This window comes from Eretmochelys imbricata, chromosome 17 (genome assembly GCF_965152235.1).
Source record: "Eretmochelys imbricata isolate rEreImb1 chromosome 17, rEreImb1.hap1, whole genome shotgun sequence".
Classification (NCBI taxonomy): Eukaryota; Metazoa; Chordata; order Testudines; family Cheloniidae; genus Eretmochelys; species Eretmochelys imbricata.
Genome location: NC_135588.1, coordinates 5,174,880 through 5,199,917, shown reverse-complemented (window position 1 = coordinate 5,199,917; position 25,038 = coordinate 5,174,880). Strand labels below are relative to the sequence as shown.

The window sequence follows — 25,038 nt, the reverse complement described above, 5'->3', positions numbered from 1 at the left end:
GGACAAGGAGCGGCGGGGGGGGGCGGGTTTGGATAGGTGGGAGGTTGTGAGGGGGGCAGTCAGGGGGCAGGAAGTGGGAGGGGTTGGATAGGGGGCAGGGGCCAGGCTGTTTGGGGACATGTGCACAGCCTTCCCTACCTGGCCCTCCATATAGTTTCACACCCCGATGTGACCCTCAGGCCAAAAAGTTTGCCCACCCCTGGTTTAGGGCATCAAGGAAAAACATCAAACATCATGAGTTTTGCAAGAATTGGCAACACTCTTAATGGTAACACCTAGAAGCCATAACTAAGATCAGGGCCCCATTGTGCTGAGTGCTGATGGACACGTAGTACAACAAGGAGAAAGAAAGTATTAACATCCCCATTTTGCAGATGGTTAAGAGAGAGGCCCAATCATCTTGAATTCAATGGAAGTCTTTCTAATTATTTCAGTTCAGCCTAAGGACCAGATTTTTAAAGGTATTTAGATGCCGAACTCAAACTGATTTCAGTGGGAGTTAAGTGCCTAAACATTTATAACAATTTGGCCCTAAGTGACTTGTCCAAAGTCACAAGAGAAGTCTTTAGCTGAGCAAGGAAATGAACCCAGAGCTCCTGTGTCTCAGTTCTATGCCCTGAACACAAGGCCACCGGGGCCTAACAATATATGATTCAGAGGCAACTAAAGGTGTATTTTTACGAATCTGGGCTGCAGTTTGGTAACAACCTTGGCCAAGTCACCAGTCTAAACAAGGATCTGTGGCAATATCCTGGTTAAATAAAGACCAAGATCGAAGAGGCACATGCAAAGGACCTTTAATCTTTATATTAGGCACAGATTGTTTGCAAATGTGGGCTTTAAAAACACCTTTGGCCACCTTATTTTCAGTGAGCAAACAATAGTGCTCATTCCTAGATTTGACTCCGATCTAGTGCTGGAGTTGATAAAGAGTTACTGAGTAAAATCTTCATGCAGTTTAACCTATGGCCAGGCCTAGCTTGCTGGATTAGAATATAAGAGAATACAGACTGACTCCAGTCCTGCTGGTATTCCCTATTTCCCCCGCCCCCTGGTCTCCCACAACACAGTAGCTCCTTGTTTCTAAACATTAGTATTTCCATCTCCCCACTTCTATCCTAAAGCAGAAGCATTAGTCATTTTATGTGCACCTGTTCCAAATTGGATTCCTGTACTGAAGAAACAAACAGAGCCAACTCACTGATCAGTAGCAGGACAGAGCTCTGGCTTGTTCGTGTCATTACAACACTAGTGTATGCAGCGAAGGGACACTCCATCAGCAATGTAGTCCTATCTGTCAGAAGGATTTATTTACTTTCCTTACCCCCTCCCTCTTCTTCAAGCCCCAACTCTTATCTGCTGGTAACGCACTTACTAAGCAACATCACCAGAAAGCTCAGCTTGAAGGGCATCTTTCAGGCCCATTGACTGAATAGGCAAAAATGGTCTGAGGGCAAGAAACAATCTTTCCATACATTTATAGCAACCAGTATGCTCGGCCATAGTGCTAGGTTCGTTACGATTTACGAGTTTATTTGTGAGTTAACAACTTGAACTTTAATGGAAAGAAAGATGGGAAAATGTAATTCTAAAATGTGCTGTGGGCTCTGGAATTCTGTGCTGTGGAATTAAATGGCTTGCCTTTCTCCAATCTGTGCTAGCTGCTCTCAAGTAAGTACAAGTTTAATGAGCTAGTCCCTAAATCATGACTGACTGCAGAATCTTCTCCAGATTCCATTAATTCCACCTGTTCTCCAGCACACTAGGGATCATGAATGGTCAAATGAAACTTTGAGCTAATTCTATTCTACGTTACATACAAAACCAGATCAGGGGAACTGGTTACACTACTATTCCACCTTGTAGTGTAGATGTGACCTAACTCAATTTTAACTGTGTTTCTGAGATTTAGCATTGGTCCTTAATGATATTTGAGCCCCAAAGTAGAAGTGGAATTACAGTGAGTTGGCCAAACTCAACTCTGGGTTAATTAAATTACTTCAGTCTGATCTATGTAAACTGTTCCTCTGTCAGTCTCAATTGGATGCAATATTCTCTTCAGTTTCCTCTCTTATTGCTACTGTGCAACATTAAACAGCTTTCACCTCAGAAAGAGCAGCATTTCACGTATGGAGTAAGTGATCCTTATGTGGTGCTGGTATCTCAGTTTGCAATGTGCTGCTCTGTTATTCTTTGTAATGAAAGGCAATAGGCAGTAGAGAAATTGAAACATTATTTGGTTATTATTCCATTAGCCAGCAGCTGCAAGTGCCCGTTAAACCCCTCAGTTCCATCCACACCCAAATGGCACTGGGCTTGCTTTAGAAGCTCAGCTGGCTAGAGTCATGCTGTTGATAAACACCTTTTGTCCAAACAGGAAACATCTCAGCACTTTCCCTGCACAGGATAGGTGGGGAGAGACTGAGGGCAACAACAGTACAAAAGGTCTATCCACACACATACTAAACTACCACCAGGCTATATTAGTGCCACTACCACCATCCCGAGGGAGCTAAATTCTCCTATGTCAGCCAAAGCCTCATGGGATGTCACTTTTGACAGAGAAAAAGTTCACTACCAGCAAGTGGAATATTTAGACAGGTCTCTCAGCCAGGTATGCTGAAATGGAGACTGTTACAGCACACTACCCAGCACATCATAACAAATCAGTGGCCCCCTAAAAACTTTGTGGTAGTCACTATGCTGCATCTGATACTGTGCAATAGGGGGCACCAGTGCACACACACAGAATAGCCACTTCATTAACAACGTATTGATAACTTCACATCCACAGCCTCTCTTTCACTGGAGGAATAATTTTGCACCAGCTAGTTCTCTAGTCCTCGTCTCATTCTGTCACATAGTGGAAGAAACCTAAAAGCTTAAGAGTGGGATTCCCAAAGGGTCTAAGGGCATTAGTTCCTCAGTTCACCCTGAAAGGCAATCAAAGTCAGGCTCCTAACCATTTTAGGCCCCTTTGTAAATCACAGTCTAAGGGCCTACTAGGACTCGGCCAGCCTTTGTCTTCAGGCTTTGCACTTATGCCAAACCCAAGCATTCAAGAATCCTGGTTCTGGCCTCAAAAAACATCAGACTGGCTTTAAAAATCATGGCATTAAAAAAAACAAAAAAACAGAACCCCTAAATTTTGATTATTTTTTTTAAACTTGCCTCCTGGTATTTGAGCTTTCAGCGTTAATGTTTTCCACCTTGAATTGGCAATTACGAAGGCTAGAAACATACTTTAAAAAAAGGAAATCGAGATTTTTTTTTTTTTTTGTATTCCACTCTTTCAAGGAGCTGGGCCTTCAAAAAAAAAAAAAAAAAAAAAAAACCACACAAATACACCAAATATCGCAAGACTCATAATTAAATAGTGGGAGCTGGCAACAATGGCTGGAAATACATATTCAGGAGCACCAAGGGAAATGTAGCCTTAACGAAGAGAAAATAGCCTTAGGACACTATACTCAGTGCAACTTCCATACCAGAGGTATACAGTTGTTTCCAAGAAAGATGGAAAATAAATGGGTTCATGCAGGTACTGATCAGATCAGAAAGGAGCCATGAAATGCTGCTCTATGCTGTTTATTGGGATGGTAGAGTCTGAAAGACATATCAGCATAACGAGGAGGTGACACCAGTGCCACACTTGGGCTGCTTTGCTTTCAGGCAGCCAGGCTATACAATGGATTTAAATAGGTCAGTGTCCAGAAACAATTTCACCATTACCAAATCAGTTCATATGTCAGTCTGATCACCCCTTAATGTCAGGAGAGGCGTGACTTTTTCAAAGGTTTTTTTTTAAATAGCGTCCAAGCAATTTTTAGAGAGGTAAGGGGAGAGCACTTCAGAGTCGATGGGATTAGTGAATGTCAGTAATTGGGGAAATACCAAAGGTCAGTCAGTTTTCCATGCATACACATTCCTAATAGCCATTTAACACTACTCTGCAGAGCTGAAGGCTGGGGAAAGCTCAGTGCAATGTTTCAAAACACAAAAGTAGATACAAATCAACCTGTTCCCAACCTCCCCATCCCCCAGAAGCCTTAAAGTTAACTCAAATGCAGTGTTGCTAACTCTCATAATTTTATCATGAGACTTGGCTATCTCATGCTGTTATTAACGCTCAAACTCCTGGAGTCATGTGATGTGTTAAAAACTCAGGGGGATGTTTTTGTTTGTTTTGTTTTTTAACAGAAAAGTAAGATTCTAGCCCTCACACTTGCAGAGAAAAGCTTGAAAACACAAATTATATAGGCTCAAAAACAGCAAGCAGATAAAAAAACACCCCAGATTTATTATTCTATAAAACTTTCCTGATTTTTCTCAGCCTGACTCATGAGGTTTGAATGCTTGGAGCTGGCACTACTGTAATCAAAACCTGGTTTTATCTGCCAAAGGGATGAAAATACTCAAGGAAATTAAGCAGATGCAATTTTTAAAAATGATACAGCCAAGTTGCTTAGAGGCATGACACCAGAGCTGCTTTGAGATAACAATTCACACATGGCTCACACACAAACAGAGGAGAGAGCTGCCTTTGAAGATGTTAGCTGTGCTTGCTATACATACTCAGGCTTTGTAGGTGGGATGGGAATTTAGCACTAAGTCACCTGAGACCTATCAATGGATTCAATTCTATTCCTGTTGAATATGTTCTTATTATGCAGACAGATGCACCTTTTTCCTTCACTTCTGCTGGGGGGGAGAACAGAGCGTTGTATGGTTACTGCTGTCTCAATAGTAATTATCCTTTTTGGCAAGTCAAAGGAAATCCAGGTTTTTCTAACAAGCTCCATCAATCATCTGGGCAGTATTCATGTGTAGGCACAAATCAGTTAAACAACAAATAAAAGAGCAGCACAAAGGCTATTTATGATCATGTGAGAGCAGGGCAGTTGACATGTGGCTTAGAATCCTTGCTTCACTTTCCATACCAGTGTTCTAAGTTATATTAGCCAAGCGATGCCACACCAGCAGCTCTGTGATTAGTGCGGGCACCACATACCCTTGTACACTGGGAAGTAGAGGCCTGCTTTTAAAGCCTGACCTAAACACAATTAGACTGCAACCCACCCAAACCCTACCTGAGCACAAGAGCGTCAAGTCATTTTCCAACTTGACCCAAAACTTCCTCCCAAACTGTGTCAATGCCCCTGCCTTGTTCTTGGGCTTCTTCCTACCCATGTCTCATGCCTGTGCTCTGGCTCTGACCACCTCCTGCCCATGGGCTCAGTGTGGCAGCAACTGCACGCCCCACCTGCATGCTCCAGAGTGAAAGGCGCTGCTACTTATGGGTACACTCCCTCCATAGCATGGGGAGTGCAGCAGAGTGGCAGCAGTCGGCAGGAGCGGGGCATGCAGCCATGCTGTGTCAACTCCATGGGCAGTAGGTGGTGGGCAGAGACAACCAGAGCAGAGCCATAGAGGATCAGGTTGTTTTCAGACCTGACCCATCCCAGCCATTTGTAGCCTTGCATCCTGTTTGGTTCAGATCAGGCTGCATGGCTCTGCTGGGAAGGCTGAAGGTTAATCCATTTCAAAGCACAGACAATGGGACGGAGTGTAACCTAGTACTCAGCTCTTTACCCAACTCTGTAATGAGTTGGCCAAATGAGTTGACTGTCCCGTGCTTCATTTTATCCATCAATGAAATGGGAACAACTGTTACGAGACAATCCCTTCATGTTTGTAAAGCACATTGGGATACTCACATAGGAAGTGCTGTATTGAAAAGGGGTTTTATTACTGCCTAGCTTCACTTCTTAAAGTTACAGTACAAGGTCTATGTTAATCCTCTGCCTCATTACGAACAGTTGAGAAGCATTATTATTAGGCCTGGATGTGGTGGGTGCTGTATAAGTACAGTGAGAGACAGTCCCTGCCCCAAAGAGCTTACAGTTTGAACAGACAAGACAAACAAAGGGTGAGAGGGGAAAGAGACACAGAGGGGTGAAGTGATCTCCCTACAAGGTGACAGCTAGGAACAGAACCCATATCTCCCAATGCCTCCTCCATTAAGTCAGATGGCAGAATTCTGCCATTTAATCCTCCCCCTCCATGACCTGAGGTTCTACAGGTGCTGAGTATCCTCAGCTCTCCGTGCAGTTGATGAGAGCTGCAGTTGCTCGGGACCTCTGACAATCAAGCCATCAATGTCAGAACTAAAATGCAATGACAGAAGCCTCAGGACATAAGGGCACTTTGAAAAGATCCACTTCCACTTTACTACTATTTATTGTGAAGGATCTGGAAAAATAAAACACAACAGAAGGCCCAGCTGTTTCTAGCTGGACACAAAAAGTAATTAAAAATGCCTTTTGTTCTGGCAAGTCTGCAATTGCTGCAGCAGCTGCTGATTCTCCTCCCCCCCCCACTCCCATTTTGAATGCTGTTTTCCTGTAGGTTAGTGCTAGCTTATCATGTTCAACAACTGAGTCTCTTGAAAAGGGACTGGTAGCGAGGGCAGGGCCCTTTTTTCTTCTCTCCATTTTAATTACTGCTCCATTATAGATTTTAAAGATAAACACAGAACAGAGCTGGAATGATAGATGGAACCTACTAATGCAACACAGTTATATAATTACTGCCTTAATAGTAACTGTCCATATGGTATTAGTGGAACATTGCATTCTGTTAAGGCAGCCAGGAGGTTCATAACAGCAACAGCGTGGCAGTATCTAGTATATAAAGTGCAGAGACAGTCTTCTGCAAAAAAATGAGCTGTTCAATGGACGGAGTAAAGTAGGGAGTAAAGACCCTCTGACAAGAATCACGACAGTAAACTAAGGCATTAGAAACCTCATCCTAATGCAGGGAAGAAGAAAAACAAAATGTATTTCCCCCTACTCAGTCTGTCATGATGCCTAGATTTGTGTGTTCCTGCCCTTTTAAAAGCAGGGGTAGGGTACTGGACCTCATTTTAATATCACTATTACACTCTTGCATGAGGCTCAAAGAGCATGCTGCACAGATTAAATGAAACTCAGCAGCCCTATAAAGAAGGGAAGCAATATCCCCATCATATAGATGGGTAAACTGAGACCCTGAAGTCACCAGGCTTCTCCAAGGTACCACAGCATGACAGCAGTAGAGCTAGGATTAAAATGGAGGAGTCTTGACTCTGACTTTGTCAATACATGAAAATTATTCCAGAATAAGGCAGAGTGAGAATTTAGAGCTGAATGGCTCTTCCAAAATGAGAGTGTCTACACATGGAGTTATTACAGAACAGTTTTTCTACTTACAAATTTACACCCTACCTTATTCTGGAGTAACTTTTTTGTGTAGAGGAGTCCTCACACTCTAACCCCTAAACAGCACTCTATAATTGGGATTGGAACCCAGGAATCCTGACTTCAGATCTCTGTTAATTGGTTTATTATGGCTTCTTTCATGCCAGTTAGTTATGTGGCGAGCTCACTGATCATCTGAAATTCCAGTTTTCAGGGAAAGATGGACTCTGCCTCAACCTCCCTCTATAACTGAGTATTCTAGCCTACCGGTTGCGCTTTAGCAGCAAAGCCACAGCTCATTTTAAGAGTGGGGACACAGAATGGGTTTCCCCCGTGGTTGTGTTTCAATTCTGTCTGTTTCAACTCCATGGGCTAAGGGGTTCGACATGATCTTCTAGTTCAGAGCTGTAGCAGTTGATGGTCCTCACCTAGTCTGCAGCAGATGGACTCAGTCCCATGCCCAATCAACAATATGCAGGACAACAGAAGCGAGGCCGCTGAGCAGATTTGCACACTCCAGGCCAGAAGTAACGAGCAGTCCTAAGCAGATGCAACTCCCTCTCCTTATAGCACTTCCTGGTCTCGAAAAGGAGAATGCAGTGGAAAAGTCTCCTCCTGGTCGGTCAGGATCATCTCCACTTGAGGGCACATTTATGGTAGAGGGAGGACTGGCCCTTCATTGCACTTCCTTAACACAACAACAGTCTACTATCAGTGCCTCCTTATGAGGCCAGAAGTGTCCCCACGTTCTAGCTGAGGTCTAAAAGCTATGTGATTTTTAAAAACTCTGCATGATCAATTTGGAGGACAGTTCTCTCTGCTAGCACAGTCCTCAAACCAGTCAGCAATTCCTCCTCTTGGTATTAGATGAAGCAAAAAACACCAGAGAGGCTCAGAGCTGATGAACTTCAGTCTTCAGGAGTTTGCAGCAAAAAAAAAAAAAACCACAAAGATGATTCACCACCCTGCAGCCCTGGCGGCTCCCTGGATAATAAATGGGAATGATACTGTATTTATACCCAGATCATTAATACTAAGGTGGAGGAAGCTGCAGATCATGGAAGAGTTATTTCTGCAAAGAAAGCGACCGGTCAGAAAGTCCATGCTCACCCCGTCCCCATCCAGAGAATTTTAAACTATGTTGATTTTTATTTATTACTTTTTTTAAGAATAGCACAAAACGTTTTAAATCACCAAGAATTGCTATATAAACAGAATTACACAGGGAGATATGAACGACGCTTGGATCTTCCTATTAAACATCCAAGAGCTGAGTAAATAACAGGCCTGAGCACCATCCACATCCAGTAAGGTCCTTGAAAGTTGAAGGAGCTCAGCAATATGCAGGATCAGCCCCCAAAGCAGCAATTACAGCACGGCACACCATGGGACCTGAACATCTAATTTAGGGGGCTGTGCAGCATAACACTTAATCCAAGGTACAAGGGAGAATTTGTGCCTTGGGGAGTTTTCAACCTAAGCTGGTAGAAATAAGCGTAGGGCGTCTCTCATGTGGGTCCCCATGTCTGTACCCTAGAGTTCAGAGTGGGGAGGGAACCCTGACATAGTTATATGTCTATTACTCACATTTATTACACTGCTCAGATTTCACATTCTGACTCTTCCAGGAATAGGCATTTTGTTTTCTTCATTTTTTAAATAAAGAATTCTTTGTGCAGGCAAGAGATGCCAGAATGACAGCCCTGGAGACCGATGTCCTCTGCTGAGGTGCAGAACAACTACAGGCCAGGCATCACACAACAGCACAACTCCACTCTGCCCTAGAGGGATGCCTTGGGGAAGGAGTTAAGAGGGTAACATCCATCTCTGTGGCCCATTCGGTCTTTGGGCTCTCTGTCAAGATGATGAATAAAGGGGGTCCAAATTAATGGCAGCTGTGATGTGGACATCTGTTCTGCTAGGAATCCAAGTGAGATCCACCAATCGCATTTCATATAAAATGAAGTAAAGAAATACTAAATACTGTGTATTTAAATATACAAGCTTTTAGTTAATTTCACTGCAAACATAGGCTCCAAAAAGGATTACTTTCTAGAGAACTGTTTCCTTGTTCATTGCTTACATAGTCTGGGCCCTTGTAAGACTACCAAATAAGTGCAAAGCGCTAGACACATGATGAAAATAACGGCTAGGAACTGAATGAAATTAAGGAGACAACATTAACTGGAAGGCAACTGAGAACTGTTACCAAAATTGTCACACGTGGGTGTCTAACAGGGTCAAAGTGGAAAAATAAGTGAACATGAGTTCCCAGAGTGATGCTGTGGCAAATGCAATCTCTGGATTTATAAAGAGGGGAACAGTGAGGAGGAACAGGGAGGTAATTTTACTGGTGGTGAGACAGATCCTGGAATTCTATGTGCCGTTCTCCATGCACATTATGAAAAGGATGTTAAACAACTGGAGAGGGAACAAAGAGGAGCTACAAATATGATTTGTAGTATGGAAAATAATTCATCACAGTGAGAGACTCAGAAGACTCAAACTGTTTTAACTTATCAAAAAAGATCAAGAAGTGACTTGATTACAGTCGGAGTACTGTTTTGGAGAAAAAAATAGAAGGTATTAAAGGGCTCTTTAAATCTGGCAGAAGAGGCATAACAAATACCAATGACTGGAATTAAAGCCTGACAAATTCAAAGTCTATGATACAAACGGAAACATTTGTAAGCACTGCAGGTAATTAACCACTGCAACAAACTACCAAGGGAAATGGAGACTTCTCCATCTCCAGAAGTCTTTGAATCAAGACCGGATGCCTTTCTGGAAGACATATTTTAGTTATGATGAAATTCTCCGGCCCTACAGGTGGTCGGACTAGATAATCTGATGGCCTCTTCTGGCTTTAAAATATATGACTCTAAAACAAGAGTACTTGAATTCATTAGACACCTAAATTAGGTTGTTGGATCTTCCAGGTGCTAAGCACCTGCTACACGCGTTGACATCCTTACACGAATACGGCTGTTCAGATATTAACATTGCACCAGGTATCTATAAAAGCTGGAGTCCACGAAGAAATAACTAGTTTTCTTCTTTCTTCGAAATAAAAAATAAAAAAATGACAATTGAACAATCTGAATTTCTGTCTGATCCAGTGTGGCAATTCCTGTGTAATGCTCTCCTCTAGGTAAGCTCTGCATTTTTGGTAAAATAAGTTCTCTCTGTGCTGTTGGACTGGATGGCTCGAGGACATCAGCTCTCACCCAGCCAGTGTCAGAAGTTAACCAGAAGAATGTTGATGGCCATTTGGGTAGCCCTTGATCTCAAAGCAGATTCCAGCTCACTGGTGTCATTGTATCACAAAAGCCACAGCTGGCATTAATTGCATCCATGGTAATCTTAGAGATACCAAGGACTGATTGGATCTTGAAGGCTAAACTTGCCTGATCAGGAGTAAGTCACCTCTAGCGATGTTTGCAGGGTGCGGAAGCATGCCTTAGTGCAGCTTGTGAGGCACCCATTCTGGGGATAAATGGAGGACTTGATTCACCAGGACTGTCAATCCTCCACTACAATATTTCTCACACTGATACACACATTTGGCAGGTGCTGCTAATTTCCAGGGAGGCAAAGTAGTTGGAGTGTTACATGCATGCTGAGTCAGGTATGCAATGACAAAATAAACACATACTCATTTAACGTAACACCTGTCACATATAGCACTTACGCTACTACTAAGATGCAGAGCATTCTCCGACACGTTCCTGAATATTTAAAAAGGAAAGATAGAACTCAAGGGATACAGAGTATAAAAACCCACCAAAGGAAAAAAATAAAAATCAGTAACAGAGCTTCTCATGCAAATCACTGCACTTGGGACCAGAACTCACGCACTCCAGCACTTACACACAACATTATAAACTTCTTCCAGTGCACAAGGGGCTGCTAACTCCACCTTGCAGGCTGCAATACACATTGAACAGCACAGCATGTTCATAATCTTCCCTCATGCTCTTATACACCCACTTCTCTCTCAAGCTTTTGAGAGTACACACCAACTTTATTATTTCATACGTAGCACTAAGCAGCATTAGTACAGTGCACTCGGCCTTAACAGTATCTGCCTTTCTTTGTGTGTCTGAATTCTGTAACTGATATTTGTGGCTTTCTATGTGATGTTCTGAAACTGGTCTCCCCATCCCAAAACAAGAGAATGAGGTGAGTAATTTTAAATCCATGTTTCCAGTCCACTGAGAGCTCCACCTCCATCATTAAAGATATTGCACAACAGATTTGGAAGAGAAATCATTTGTTGCCTGGTCAGGTATCCCCACCCCACATCTTGATTTTCCTGTAGTAGTGAGAAAAATATCCTGGTTGGTTGAGCAAAAAGGGGATCCAGCAAGAAGATGGCAATCTACAGCTGGTCAGGAATTTTCTAAGGAAATATTTCTTCAATCCGAAAAATGCAGATTTGTCAAAACTGAAATTGTTTGCAGGTATTTGAAAATGTTTTGAAAAAAGTTCTGAAATTGTTGAAACATCTCATTTTGACATTTTTGAAACAAAAAAGTTTTGATTTCTGATTCAAAATTTCAGTTAATTTATACTAAAAAAAGATTAAAATTTAAACGGTTAAAATTGAAACAAAATGGTCTGATTAATCGGAACTGAATTCCACTGCCCTCCCGCAACATTTTGACTATTTCATCCTGATTTGGGATGGGGGGTGGAAATCTAGGAAACAAGATGGGAAAACGGTTTCCTGCCCAGCTCTTCTGATTTGCAGATGCCCTGCCTGTACCCATGACAGGAAATGTATAGGAACATGGGGCACACTGGTAAACAGCAGAGGTCCTAACCCTGAAGCAATACATTCCAACCACTGTTACAGAGAATGCTACTTGTAATTCAGACTTGTGTATTTAGGTTTCCCTCAATCCTACTTGGGAGTGGACAGTCCTGTGAAGACAGGGACTGGCTGAATGTTATTTGTATTTGATTCATACACAAATCTGGCATCTCTGAGATGTTTGAATTTATCCAAGTCTTGTCTGGAAACAGGCACCACGTTTCAAATGTCTGTGATCCTTCAGGTGCAACATGGAACAAACTCTGACCTCTACAGCATGTGAGAGGGGTCATTAAAGGGGCCATTCAATCAGCAATCTCAGGGCTGCAGCCATCAGTGGTCGAGGCCAAAACTTCTTCCTTACAGTGATGACAGCAGTCAGGCATGTGCACAGATGAACGAGATACAGAGTCCCAAGTACATTCTGGTACTAAGGCTCCCTTCTGCAGCCCAATCACACGTGTGAAAAACAGGGAGCACATATTGCATCTCTCTACTTTTTCCTAAGTCCTTTACTTGGGGTAATTCACTGCTCCAGATGCAGCTGCCTATATCAAAAAGGAATCCTTCATGAGGAGTCCAGTGTAAATATCAAGGAGGAAACTAAACTTCTTAAGCAATCCTAAAGCCAATTTCAAAGAATATTTCACTGTATAGTATTGAGCACTTGGATCACAAAACTCCATGAAAAGGAAGCTGTAGGAAGCCCATAAGACATTCCCTAAATACTTCCATAATCAAGCACATTTCTGTTGGATTATGTCTCTACAACAACCAAAAAAAAAAAAAAAGTTAGTGATAGCAGACACAAGAATTGCTATGCTTGGCTGAGATTTTTCGGCTCTTGGTTTTGATTGGCACTATACCGGACAACAGGTACAAATTAATTCCAATAGAAAAGGCACACAAGATACACTGGGATTTCACCCATGTCACTGGTGGTGCTGAAAACAAAATAGAAAGCAGCACCACTGCTGCATGCTGGAGAAGCAGAAAAAGTTATTTACACTGTTAAAGTCCATTCCATAGCTTGTAAACCACAGCTCACTCAAGTATGATGCAGAAGCCACCCTCTTCAATGAATTTCCCCTCAATCAATGAGGCTAGAGAGATTTCCCTAATGTCTGGTTGTCAATTACAGATCATATTTTCCATAAAAAGATTTGAAAACTTTATAAAGATTGTGTGTCTTGGGAGAAGGAAAAAAAATTAAGAAACCTCTGGGTAATACCATATACATTTTTCTCACTCTTTAGAAAGTCTAGTTGAATGTCTAGCAGTTGCTAAACTGCAGTTCTATGCCACAATTATTATTTGTACTGTATTACAATTGCACTCAGAGGTCTCAGCTGAGATTGGGGCCCCACTGTACAAATCCCGGCCCTGAGAAAGCTTAGAATCTAAGCAGACAAAACAGACAAAGGAAGTATTATGATCTCCCTTTAGAGGTGGGGAAACCACGTACAGAGATCAATGGACTTCCCCACAGTCACACATGGAATCTGTTGCAGAGCCAGGCGTTGGGCCCAGCTCTCCTGAGTCCCAGTCCATTACCTTAACCACACTCTTAGCATTGGAAAGGGCAATGAAACTAAAGCATGTGCTGATGTGGCTTGTTTTTAAATGAAGCATTGCTATGAGAAAATGAGAAAAATTAGACATGCAGAACCTCCATTCATGTTAATTGAGACACCCAAAGAACATGCAAAGGAAACTAGTTACTCCCTCCACCCAACCCATCTGATTACCTTATATTTCCTTAGTCACCAAGAACTTTCTTGGCCAGACATTCAAATCCACTTTTTGGATGTTATTATAAAACAGATATTTTATTAAACCACTTTCTCCATCTGACTATGGAAGAAAAGGCCAAGTAAGCAGGCAACATTTTGGTAACTTAGTTCATGGAACAGCTTTGGAGTTTGTTAAAGCATCTGCATTGATTCTTTTTCTTTAAATAACTGTGATTAAGAAGCCGTCAGCCCATCTGAAGCTTACAAGGTTTCCCTTTTTATAATCAGCCATGCCAAAACCTACTTGTCAAAGTGCTTGCAATCCCCAGTTTTGGCAAAACCCTGTAAAACCAGATTAAGTCAACACTGGTGATGCAGGAGTAAGAGGGGAAACTGGGGACTGAAACAAAAAATACTGAGATTCAATTCCACTTTGAGCTTCAGTCAAAAAGCATCAGCCAATACTGCAATTTTATATATCCAAAAGAGCTGAAAGCCTGTGGCATTCAAAGCAGCACAGCTCTCATGTGATCTCTGTGTAATTTGGGGAAAGAGGAACAGAAGAATTAATTCCACTGAGCCAAAAAAAATGGCACCCAGACATTACATAAAACCCCTTTTTGTAAGGAAGGTTACCAGTGATGGAGCATTTGGGTCATTTTGGTTAAAGTGGTACAATCAGGTTCAAAATCATCCATATCTTTTCCAATTGTGGAAAAGCAGCATCACTTGCCCCATAACCTCAGCCATGTAGAACACAATGCCATCCACAGCCTCAGGAACAATTCTGACATCATAATCAAAAAGGCTGACAAAGGAGGTGCTGTCGTCGTCATGAATAGGTTGGAATATGAACAAGAGGCTGCTAGGCAGCTCTCTAACAACACATTCTGCAGGCCATTACTCTCTGATCCCACTGAGGGTTACCAAAAGAAACTACACCATTTGCTCAAGAAACTCCCTGAAAAAGCACAGGAACAAATCTGCACAGACTCACCCCTAGAACCATGACCAGGGGTATTCTATCTGCTACCCAAGATCCATAAACCTAGAAATCCTGGACGCCCCATCATCTCAGGCATTGGCACCCTGTCAGCAGGATTGTCTGGCTATGTAGACTCCCTCCTCAAGCCCTATGCTACCAGCACTCCTAGCTATCTATGAGACACCACTGACTTCCTGAGGAAAACTACAATCAATTGGTGATCTTCCAGAAAACACAATCCTGGCCACTATGGATGTAGAACCCCTCTACACCAACATTCCACACAAAGATGGACTACAAGCCATCAGGAACAGTATCCCCGATAACGTCACGGCAAACCTGGTGGCTGAAATTTGTGACTTTGTCCTCACCCACAAGTATTTCACATTTGGGGACAATGTATACCTTCAAGTCAGAGGCACTGCTATGGGTACCTGCATGGCCCCACAGTATGCCAACATTTTTATGGCTGACTTAGAACAACGCTTCCTCAGCTCTCATCCCCTAGCGCCCCTCCTCTACCTACATTACATTGATGACATCTTCATCATCTGGACCCATGGAAAAGAAGCCCTTGAGGAATTCCACCACGATTTCAGCAATTTCCATCCCACCATCAACCTCAGCCTGGACCAATACACACAAGAGATCAACTTTTTGGACACTTCAGTGCTAATAAGCGATGGCCACATAAACACCACCCTATACCAAAAACCGACCGATCGCTATACTTACCTACATGCCCCCAGCTTTCATCCAGACCACATCACACGATCCATTGTCTACAGCCAAGCTCTAAGATACAACTGCATTTGCTCCAATCCCTCAGACAGAGACAAACACCTACAAGATCTCTATCAAGCGTTCTTAAAACGACAATACCCACCTGCTGAAGTGAAGAAACAGATTGACAGAGCCAGAAGAATACCCAGAAGTCACCTGCTCCAGGACAGGCCCAACAAAGAAAGTAACAGAATGCCACTAGCCATCACCTTCACTCCCCAACTTAAACCTCTCCAGAGCATCACCAATGATCTACAACCTATCCTGAAGGACGATCCCTCACTCTCACAGATCTTGGGAGACAGGCCAGTCCTCGCTTACAAACAGCCCCCCAACCTGAAGCAAATACTCCCCAGCAACCACACACGACACAACAAAAACACTAAGCCAGGAACCTATCCTTGCAACAAAGCCTGTTGCCAACTCTGTCCACATATCTATTAAAGGGACACCATCATAGGACCTAATCACATCAGCCACACCATAAGAGGCTCGTTCACCTGCACATCTACCAATGTGATATATGCCAGCAATTGCCAACAATGCCCCTCTGCCATGTACATTGGCCAAACTGGACAATCTCTACGCAAAAGAATAAATGGACACAAATCAGACATCAAGAATTATAACATTCAAAAACCAGTCAAAGAACACTTCAACCTCCCTGGTCACTCAATTTCAGACCTAAAAGTCACAATTCTCCAATAAAAAAATCTTCAAAAACAGACTCCAATGAGAAACTGCAGAATTGGAATTAATTTGCAAACTGGACACCATTAAATTAGGCTAGAATAACGACTGGGAGTGGATGGGTCATTACACAAAGTAAAAACTATTTCCCCATGCTAATTTTTCCACCCTACTCTTACTCACACCTTCTTGTCAACTGTCTGAAATGGGCCATCCTGATTATCACTACAAAAGGCTTTTTTTCCTCCTTCTGATAACAGCCCACCTTAATTAATTAGTCTTGTTACAGTTGGTATGGTATGTGTATATATATCTATATCTTCCTACTGTATTTTCCACTGCATGCACCCGATGAAGTGGGTTTTAGCCCACAAAAGCTTATGCCCAAATAAATTTGTTAGTCTCTAAGGTGCCACAAGTACTCCTCGTTTTTTTTGCCAATACAGACTAACACGGCGACCACTCTGAAACATATCTTCCATGACCCTAACGTTGCAGATTATTTAGAACTGAAAGGATATATAAGTGACACTTATTTTTCATTTTGCTGCTTCTTTCTTACACTATACTGAGTTTGCATGAGGAAGACAAGCAGGTCATTTTCACAATCAGCTTCTCACATGCAATGATGGTAGGGCTGCAAAGAAGTATGTTTAAATCCAAACAATTCCCCCTCCATGGTTCAGTAAGGGCACCAATTCTCAGGCTTCCAGTTCCCCAGCCACCATCTCTCTTGGGTGGAGACATGCATCTCTCCCCTTCTTGAGTTTTTTCAGGCTGCACAGTTCCCTGTCTACACTGTGATATCCCCAGCAATGCAGATTGCCTCAGCAGGCCTGATTTGCTTTCCTTCCTCAGAGGCTATAAGCAGCACGATTACCTACAGTTAAGTTACAACACAGCTCTTTCTAAGCAAGCATATTTATTCTTAAGGTAAAAGCATTACACAGAAAACATTAAATACAACGAAAAAACCCTTAAACAGACTTGCCAATAAGCTTACTACCAGAGGTCACTCCAACTCCAAAAGGACTGTGTCAGGTGAGCAGTCCTTCAAACTCTACCAAGGGTTGTTTTTTCCTGTGGTCACAAGTCCGTAACAGCTGTTCGCTCAAACAAGCACCCTCATGAAAGAGTGAGTGCCTTGGGTCTTTGATTCTGGGAATAGGTCATTCACGTAAAATGGGTTTCCTCTCTTTGTTTCAAAAGGATGAGTCCAGAGATGGGCTCCTGAGAGATGCATTTTACATCTTCCAAACAGCCTTAAAATGCTGCCTTAAGAAGTGAAGATAAACTCAAGTAGTTGGGCAGAGAGAGAAAGTGTAAATGGGGAGGACAGAGACCCTGCACTACTTTAAGGGGGGAAAAAAAAAAAAAAAAAGCTAATCCAGAGTTACATTTATAGCAGCAAGTTTATTCACAATACTTAGCATTTCTAATGAGCTTTACACACTGATTTATCCTCACAGCAGCCGTATGTGGTATGAAGTTACCAACCCCATCTTACAGAAACTGAAGCACAAAGAAAATAAGTGACTTTCCTCAGGTCACACAGCAATAGAGCCGGGGTTTGAACGTAGAATTCCTGATTCCAAGTCCTGTGCTCTAACCATTAGAGAAAGTTGCACGTATTTCTATTTCAAAAGCCCTGAAGATGGCTCTCAGAAGTGAGTTGTCAGGGTTCCCCATGGACACCCAGGGTCTATCCTTTTACTTTATAACAGTGCCCACTGCTGCAGCATCCAATATTCTCCTCAAGATTAAACAGATCACAACAGGCTGCCGGTCCTACAGTTTCCTCCCCATTTCCCCTGCAACTACGAGGGCTTTGTATTTTACCCCTTCACTTTTGCATCTAGCCTTCACCCACCTTTCCTCCTCCTTGCTGTATTTGTGTGTGCCTTTGGGAAGGCTAAGGCAATGAAGTAAGTTTTAGACCTTTCTCTGTGGGCCAACAGGTTTGTGGCCATTCTAATTCCCTCTGCTGAGATGCTCTAGCGGGGCTGGCTGTAAAGCCCAGTCTCCTGCACTGGAGGCTGACAGCTTTATCACTGCTGAGGAAGGTCATTATGGTCATGGAGTGAGAGAAACCCTCCGAACTACCCAGGGAAGGCCTTGAGAATTAGGACAGAGAGTTTGAATTAGAGCTGGTATTCTCCAGGGAGCCTGTACAGTAAGCAGAGCACAGGGGTCATGTGCTGGCTGGTGCTGCAGGTGAGATTGGCTGTTCTGGATTAGGAAGACTTCTTGTCAGTGCTGGAGTGCTCACAGGTCCTTTGCGTTACAGTTGTCAAGCAGGGAGGTCATGTCACAAAGGCATGGAGCACCATGGCCCACTGAGCATCCAGCAGGATGCGGGAGGGGAACTCTCATCTAGCCAGTCTCAGGTGGAAGGAGGCATTTTTCACAGCCATGCCCTATTTGAGCATCAACAAGAACCCAGACAGACCCCCCCCGGCTATCAAGCATTTTAACAAGCCAGGGACTGACTCCCACCGTACAAGGTAATGCATCCTAAGCCTTTCTGTGCACATGGGTAAAAGGAGGGCACCATGCACTTTCCGGCACTCTAAACACTGTATGCAAAGCACCCACATACCATGAGATCTAAGTTTGCCCATCTCAAGGCTGCACTGTTCCAAGTGGCTGAGAACTCGTTTAAGGTCCTGTCAAGAACCCATACTGCAATTTCCTCTCCTGTCTCAGCTAATAAATCTTGTGGCGTGTCTACTTTTTCTGAACCCAAACTTTACGAGCTGAATAAACTTTATGGAATGCCTGGCCGCCAAGGCAGCCAAGACCTGGAAACTTGACGCTTAACCCCAGCAATGGACAATGAGCTGACAGCCACTCTGTGAAGGGCTATCAGCAGTTTCTACACTTTAGAAAGAGATCTCTCATGGGCCCATTTCCACCACCCCATCACTCGGATTTCCTATTGCTTGGCTCTTAAGATATTTATTTTTAAAATTCGGCTGACCATCAGGACCCTTCCCCAGGGTGATTCACAGACTAGAGTATGAGAAACAGTGGCTTAGAGCCACCCTGTCATCCCATTGCTTTTCCACTTCTACTTCTAATGGCCACACTCCCTTGGTGTCTTGCTAACAGGCCTACAAAGCTACAGCAATGTGAGCACAAATTCAGCAAGTCTGAGATGCTACCTTATATTTCAAAACAAGCTACAGTGGAATTCCCTTAAAGCAGGGGCCACCCAAAATTTCCACGGTGTGGACCACATTTTAATAGAGTGTCTTGTGGATACCTCCCTGTCAATTCACAACATCCCTGTGGCTACTTTAGCAAGTGCTTACAGGGAAAAGCAATATCAGTAAGAGTTTTGATATATTTCTAGCCATCTATTAATCCAGTTTTGCAACAAGAAACAAAGGGGAAGAGAGCCAGTGTCACGGGATGAGATATGAGCTCTCCACAGATCACCAGCAAGTGCTCCACAGGCTAGAGTTTACGAACCTGCGCCCTGAAGCTAGTTTATTGATCAAATGAAAACAAAAAGACTGATCAAGTTGCAAGAGCCATCAGAGTGATATCCATTTTCAAAGCCCAAATTGCAATGCCAATAATCCAGACATCTCCACAAACAACGAGAAAGGAGTTTAATCAGGCTGCAATCCTAGTACACATCTCAGATTACATTAGGGATGTCTCCTCCCTGGGGAGATTCAACCTGACTATCTGCAGGGTGAGGTTCTTGCACGTACCTTGGAAATGAGTTCATCATGATTGGCAAGATGAGCCCTGCAGTGAATGCAGCTATAGGTTCTGTGGCATGAAGGCAGATATGCCTGGAAAGTCTTGGACCTCGTCATCTTCACCATTGGAGCCACTGAATGCTGCGTGAACTCTGGAGTAGCCCAGGAGGCGCTCCCACAAGAAGGGTCACACGGGAAACAACGGAAGACACAGGTAAAGGCCGTGGTTTGGTAGGTGATGGGTGTGCGGCAGGCTCCACACACTGGTGATGGCTTCAGAGGAAGAGATTCTGGTAGAGGCAAAGGGTGGATTCACAGGGACCTAAATTTAGAAACAAAAGAATAAATAATATAGCTAATAGCTTCAAATTCACACCAGACAAACAGATTTGACACGCATACACTACCAGGGATGAGGACTTCCAACAATGGTAGAGTTCGGATAATCGTCTATTGTTAGAGCATAGGGTCCATGGAGGAGTTAGAAGAAGGATACAGTAAGAGGGACTCAGTTCTATTCCTGGCCACTGACCTGTTGTCAGATCTTGGTCAACTCGCTTCTCTCTGCATTTATTCCTATGTGAGGTACTTATCTGGTCCCCTTTACCACAGTATCTGAGCAGCTCACGGTCTAATGTAGTGAAGTCAGACACATTGATGAACATAATTTGTTGGGGAAGAGTCAACATGTTTTTTGTAAAGGGAAATCTTGCCTCACCAATCTACTAGAATTCTTTGAGGGGGTCAACAAGCATATGGACAAGGGGGACCCAGTGGATAGAGTGTACTTAGATTTTCAGAAAGCCTTTGATAAGACCCATCACCAAAGTCTCTTAAGCAAAGCAAGCAATCGTGGGATAAAAGGGAAGGTCCTCTCATGGATTGGTAACTGATTAAAAGATAGGAAACAAAGGGTAGGAATAAATGGCCAGTGTTCAGAATGGAGAACGGTAAATAGTGGTGTCCCCCAGGAGTCTGTACTGGGACCAGTCCTATTCAACATATTTATAAACGATCTGGAAAAAGGGTTAAACAGTGAGGTGGCAAAATTTGCTGATGATACAAAATTACTCAAGATGGTTGAGTCCCAGGCAGACTGCGAAGAGCTACAAAAGGATCTCTTGAAACGGGGTGACTGGGCAACAAAATGGCAAATGAAATCCAATGTTGATAAATGCAAAGTAATGCATATCGGAAAACATAATCCCAACTATACATATAAAACGATGGGGTCTAAATTAACTGTTACCACTCAAGAAAGATCTTGGAGTCATTGTGAATAGTTCTCTGAAAACATCCACTCAATGTGCAGTGGCACCCAAAAATTTGAACAGAATGTTAGGAATCATTAACAAAGGGATAGATAAGATGACAGAAAATACCATATTGCCTCTATATAAATCCATGGTACACCCACATCTTGAATACTGCGTGCAGATGTGATCACCCCATCTCAAAAAAAAAAAAAAAAGAAAAAAGAAAAAAAGATATTGGAATTGGAAAAGATTCAGAAAAGGGCAATAAAAATTATTAGGAGTATGGAACGGCTGCCATATGAGGAGAGATTAATAAGACTGGGACTTTTCAGCTTGGAAAAGAGACAACTAAGGGAGGATATGATAGAGGTCTATTAAATCATGACTGCTGTGGAGAAAGTAAATAAGGAAGTGTTATTTACTCCTTCTCATAACACAAGAACTAGGGGATCACCAAATGAAATTAATAGTCAGCAGGTTTAAAACAAACAAAAGGAAGTATTTTATCACACAATGCACAGACACCATGTGGAACTCCTTGCCAGAGGATGTTGTGAAGGCCAAGACTATAACAGGGTTCAAAAAAGAAATAGATAAATTCATGGAGGATAGATCTATCAATGGCTATTAGCCAGGATGAACAGGAATGGTGTCCCTAGCCTCTGTTTGCCAGAAGCTGGGAAATGGGCGACGGGGGGATGGATCACTTGATGATTATCTGTTCTGTTCATTTCCTCTGGGGCATCTGGTATCAACCACTGTCGGAAGACAGGATACTGGGCCAAACTGACCTTTGGTCTGACCCAGTATGGCCGTTCTTATGTGTTTAACACCTCTCTGAGGCATGGAAGTGCTATTATACATGTTTTATAGATGGGGTACTGAGACACCAAGAGAGCAAATGACTTGCTTAAAGTCACACAGAAGCCTGTGGGAGAGTGCGGAATTAAACCTAAGTTTCCCAAGTCCCAGGCAAGTGCTCTATGCACTCGATCATCTTTCTTCTCTTCCTACCCCAGTTTCCCCATGTATAAATGGAGAATTAACAAAATGTACCTACCTTGTACATATTGTAAGTTCCAAAGAGAGAAGCCACTATAAGCACTATAAGTGCAAGATACCATTCTAGTGCCTTGCCCCATAACATCAAGTAGTGGCTACGCCTAGGTGAAAGGGGAATTGTTAGGCATGTCACCAATCACTGTGAAAACACTTTTTACTATCCAATCTATTTAATGTAACCAGTTCAGAGCACAAGATCGTTCAGCAACTCCTACATCAATATGTTATACAGTATATAAAAATGGTTTCTTTGTATCTTCATGCCCTATGTTCTTTCCACCATCTGAAGGGAGCAGCCCTCTCCATGTCCCCCCACCTCCACCCCAAAGAGACGTGTGTGTTCTAGAAATTAATTGTGGACTCGGACTGCTCCTCCCAAGAGGATTTTTCCTTTTCATAAAACATGTGATTTTGTTGTTCTGTTCCTGAATTTGCACTTTATGGGTCAGACAAATACAGCAAGGTTTATTTATTTATTTCTCACAATAAGCTGATTTATAATGGAAATTCCTGAGTGAACCAAACAAAGCAGCACAAGAGATGGTCTCTACACTGGCAATAGTAACTTGCCTGAAGGATAAGTGATTATCTTCCAGGTCAGCTTGGTGACCTAGGCTGGATTTATTTATTTAAAATGGCTCAGTACTGCCGTATACTAAGCCAGTTTTGCTCCTGCTCAAATGGATGTGCTGTACTACATCAATGACCAAAAACATGGCAGGGGTGAGAGGGATAGAGAGTTGCTGGATCTGGACTATTCTAGGCAACTGCATCTTTCTCTCACACTTGCAAAAATGCTGAATTGTCTGAACAGCACGTAGAGAAATCATGAAGCTATTCAGAAAGCAGAGGTAGAGGCTTCAGTAGGAATAATATAAAACAGAGGGGGGCATCCAGCGTGGGAGGTCCCTTACGCTCCCTATAGCTCTGCTTACTGCTGATAATAAAAGTTAAAGCAGGTCAATGCAATGGGGCAATTCCCTTAGAGGGGGAACGGAGAAGCCAGTTAAATGTTTACAACCCACAAACCCAATCACCATAACCACTGATTGCTAGAGAGCCCTGCCTGGGCCAACATTCAGGACAATGGGTAAAATCTGCAGAAGTGCCTACACGATTTAGACATCTATTTTCAAAGTACTTAGGCTCCTAAGTAACTGCTGAAAACAGACCTTAAGTACCTAAGTCACTTAGGCTTGTCTGAAAATGTATCCACCATATCTTCCCTGCCATTGCCAACACCTAAAAGCAAAGCATTTTACTTGCAACCCTTATAGTAAATAAATACCACCTGCATCTAATAACTATGCAAGGAAAGTTCTAAGAAGCTCACCAATGTATGCTAAATGCAACACATGGCAGGGCCCAAGAATGATAATTTTATAGTATTGGGGAGTGCCCAGAGGTAGATATTTATTGACAAGAAATCAGTTAGAAAATTAACCAGAAATGTGGTCTCTTTGGATAGTGTCACTTCCTCTTATGCTCCCTGAAACATTTTTTCTCTTCCCTGCCAGGCCTCTCACACAGAGCGGCCCTGAGTGAGTGCAGGCGTGACAGGATTCTTATTCACTCTGAAAACTGCCGATGAGGCAGATCTATCATCATCATACTACTCAGCAAAAGCGGACTAATCAGATTAGTCCTTTCACATTAAAAATAAAGGGAACCTGGTGAGAATTGTTCTAACCCAGAGACGCAGCTTTGATATCCCATAAGATCTAATCCAGCTCTCACTGAATTCAATGGGAATCTTTCCTTTGGCTACATTGGGAGTGGGATCAGGCGATAGCTAGAGCCCTGCAAATCCATGGATATCTACATTATATCTGCAGGGCATCCACATCATATCCATGGGGCATGTTTGCGGATCATGGATGGATGTGGATCCACATTTTGTATCTGCACAGGGCTCTAGCGATAGTGACTCTGCAAACTATCTACTTCCTCAGTGCTTTCTCAGCGGGCTTTCTCAGTGCTATAAGCAGAGTCAGCTCTGTTGGATTAGAGAGCACTGGTTTCCCTCTATGGTAAAAAGTGCTTAGGGGGTTATATGCTCAGACCTGAATTCAGGATTAAGATTACATGATGACAGGAGCAAGACAGGTAAACATATAGGGAAATCTGTTCTTTGCTCCCTATTCCTTTGATGCAGGCAAGTGCAACAAGTTCCCAACTGTCCTGAATTAACTGAGCACCAGCATTGATGGTCATAAGACAACAGAACCACCCCAAAATTCCAAACTTCTGATTCAGTATTTGATACTAAATCCTAACTAACAGATCTTGGAGCCCAGAATGCGTGAGCCATGCACTTTGCCATCCAAGAGCAAGAAAGTAGGAGACGAAATGTGCTCTTACTTGGGCCAAATGCAGTTGGATTCCAAGGCAAAGAACCAAACCCTGTCAGAAAGAAACATTAGTAAAAAGACCAGCTGGAGGAAAGCGACAGAGTAAAAGACTGGCAAGTGCTTTACCTTATTTCCAAGGTTTATACAGCAGCCGTCTGGCTTCTCATCCTGATTGCTTTTAAAATCATGTATGTAAAAGAGACAGTGTAACTTTATCTCTTACTTCCCTTCTGCAGGAATGGTGGAGAATATACTAATAGGCTGTTTTGTCCCTCTCCCTCCCTCCCATACCATAAAGCCAATTCAGATCTCATTTCTGACTGACCCCTAAGACAGCAGCACTGGCTCTGTACTGCACCATTAGTCAGAAAAAAAGCAGCCAGTGGAGTGTCTCAACCAAAAGGGATGCAT

The 25,038-nt window shown here is 42.9% G+C and overlaps 1 protein-coding gene across 11 annotated transcripts in view; it reads right to left on the bottom strand.

Moving 5' to 3' along the window:
• YPEL2 (yippee like 2) overlaps positions 1-25,038 on the bottom strand; it is a 132,095-nt gene that overhangs the window by 92,194 nt on the left and 14,863 nt on the right. For 9 of the 11 annotated variants that reach the window (XR_013348270.1, XR_013348271.1, XR_013348275.1 and 6 more), the window contains one exon: positions 19,968-20,280. Coding sequence is in view for 5 of the 11 variants with exons in the window: in XM_077836714.1 (XP_077692840.1) it covers positions 19,968-20,084 (117 nt within the window). In the remaining 6 variants the exon portion in view is untranslated. Of the gene's footprint in view, positions 1-19,967; positions 20,281-20,490; positions 21,553-22,274; positions 22,376-25,038 lie in introns of those variants that run through there. The other 2 variants (XM_077836715.1, XM_077836716.1) reach the window with 2 other exon arrangements.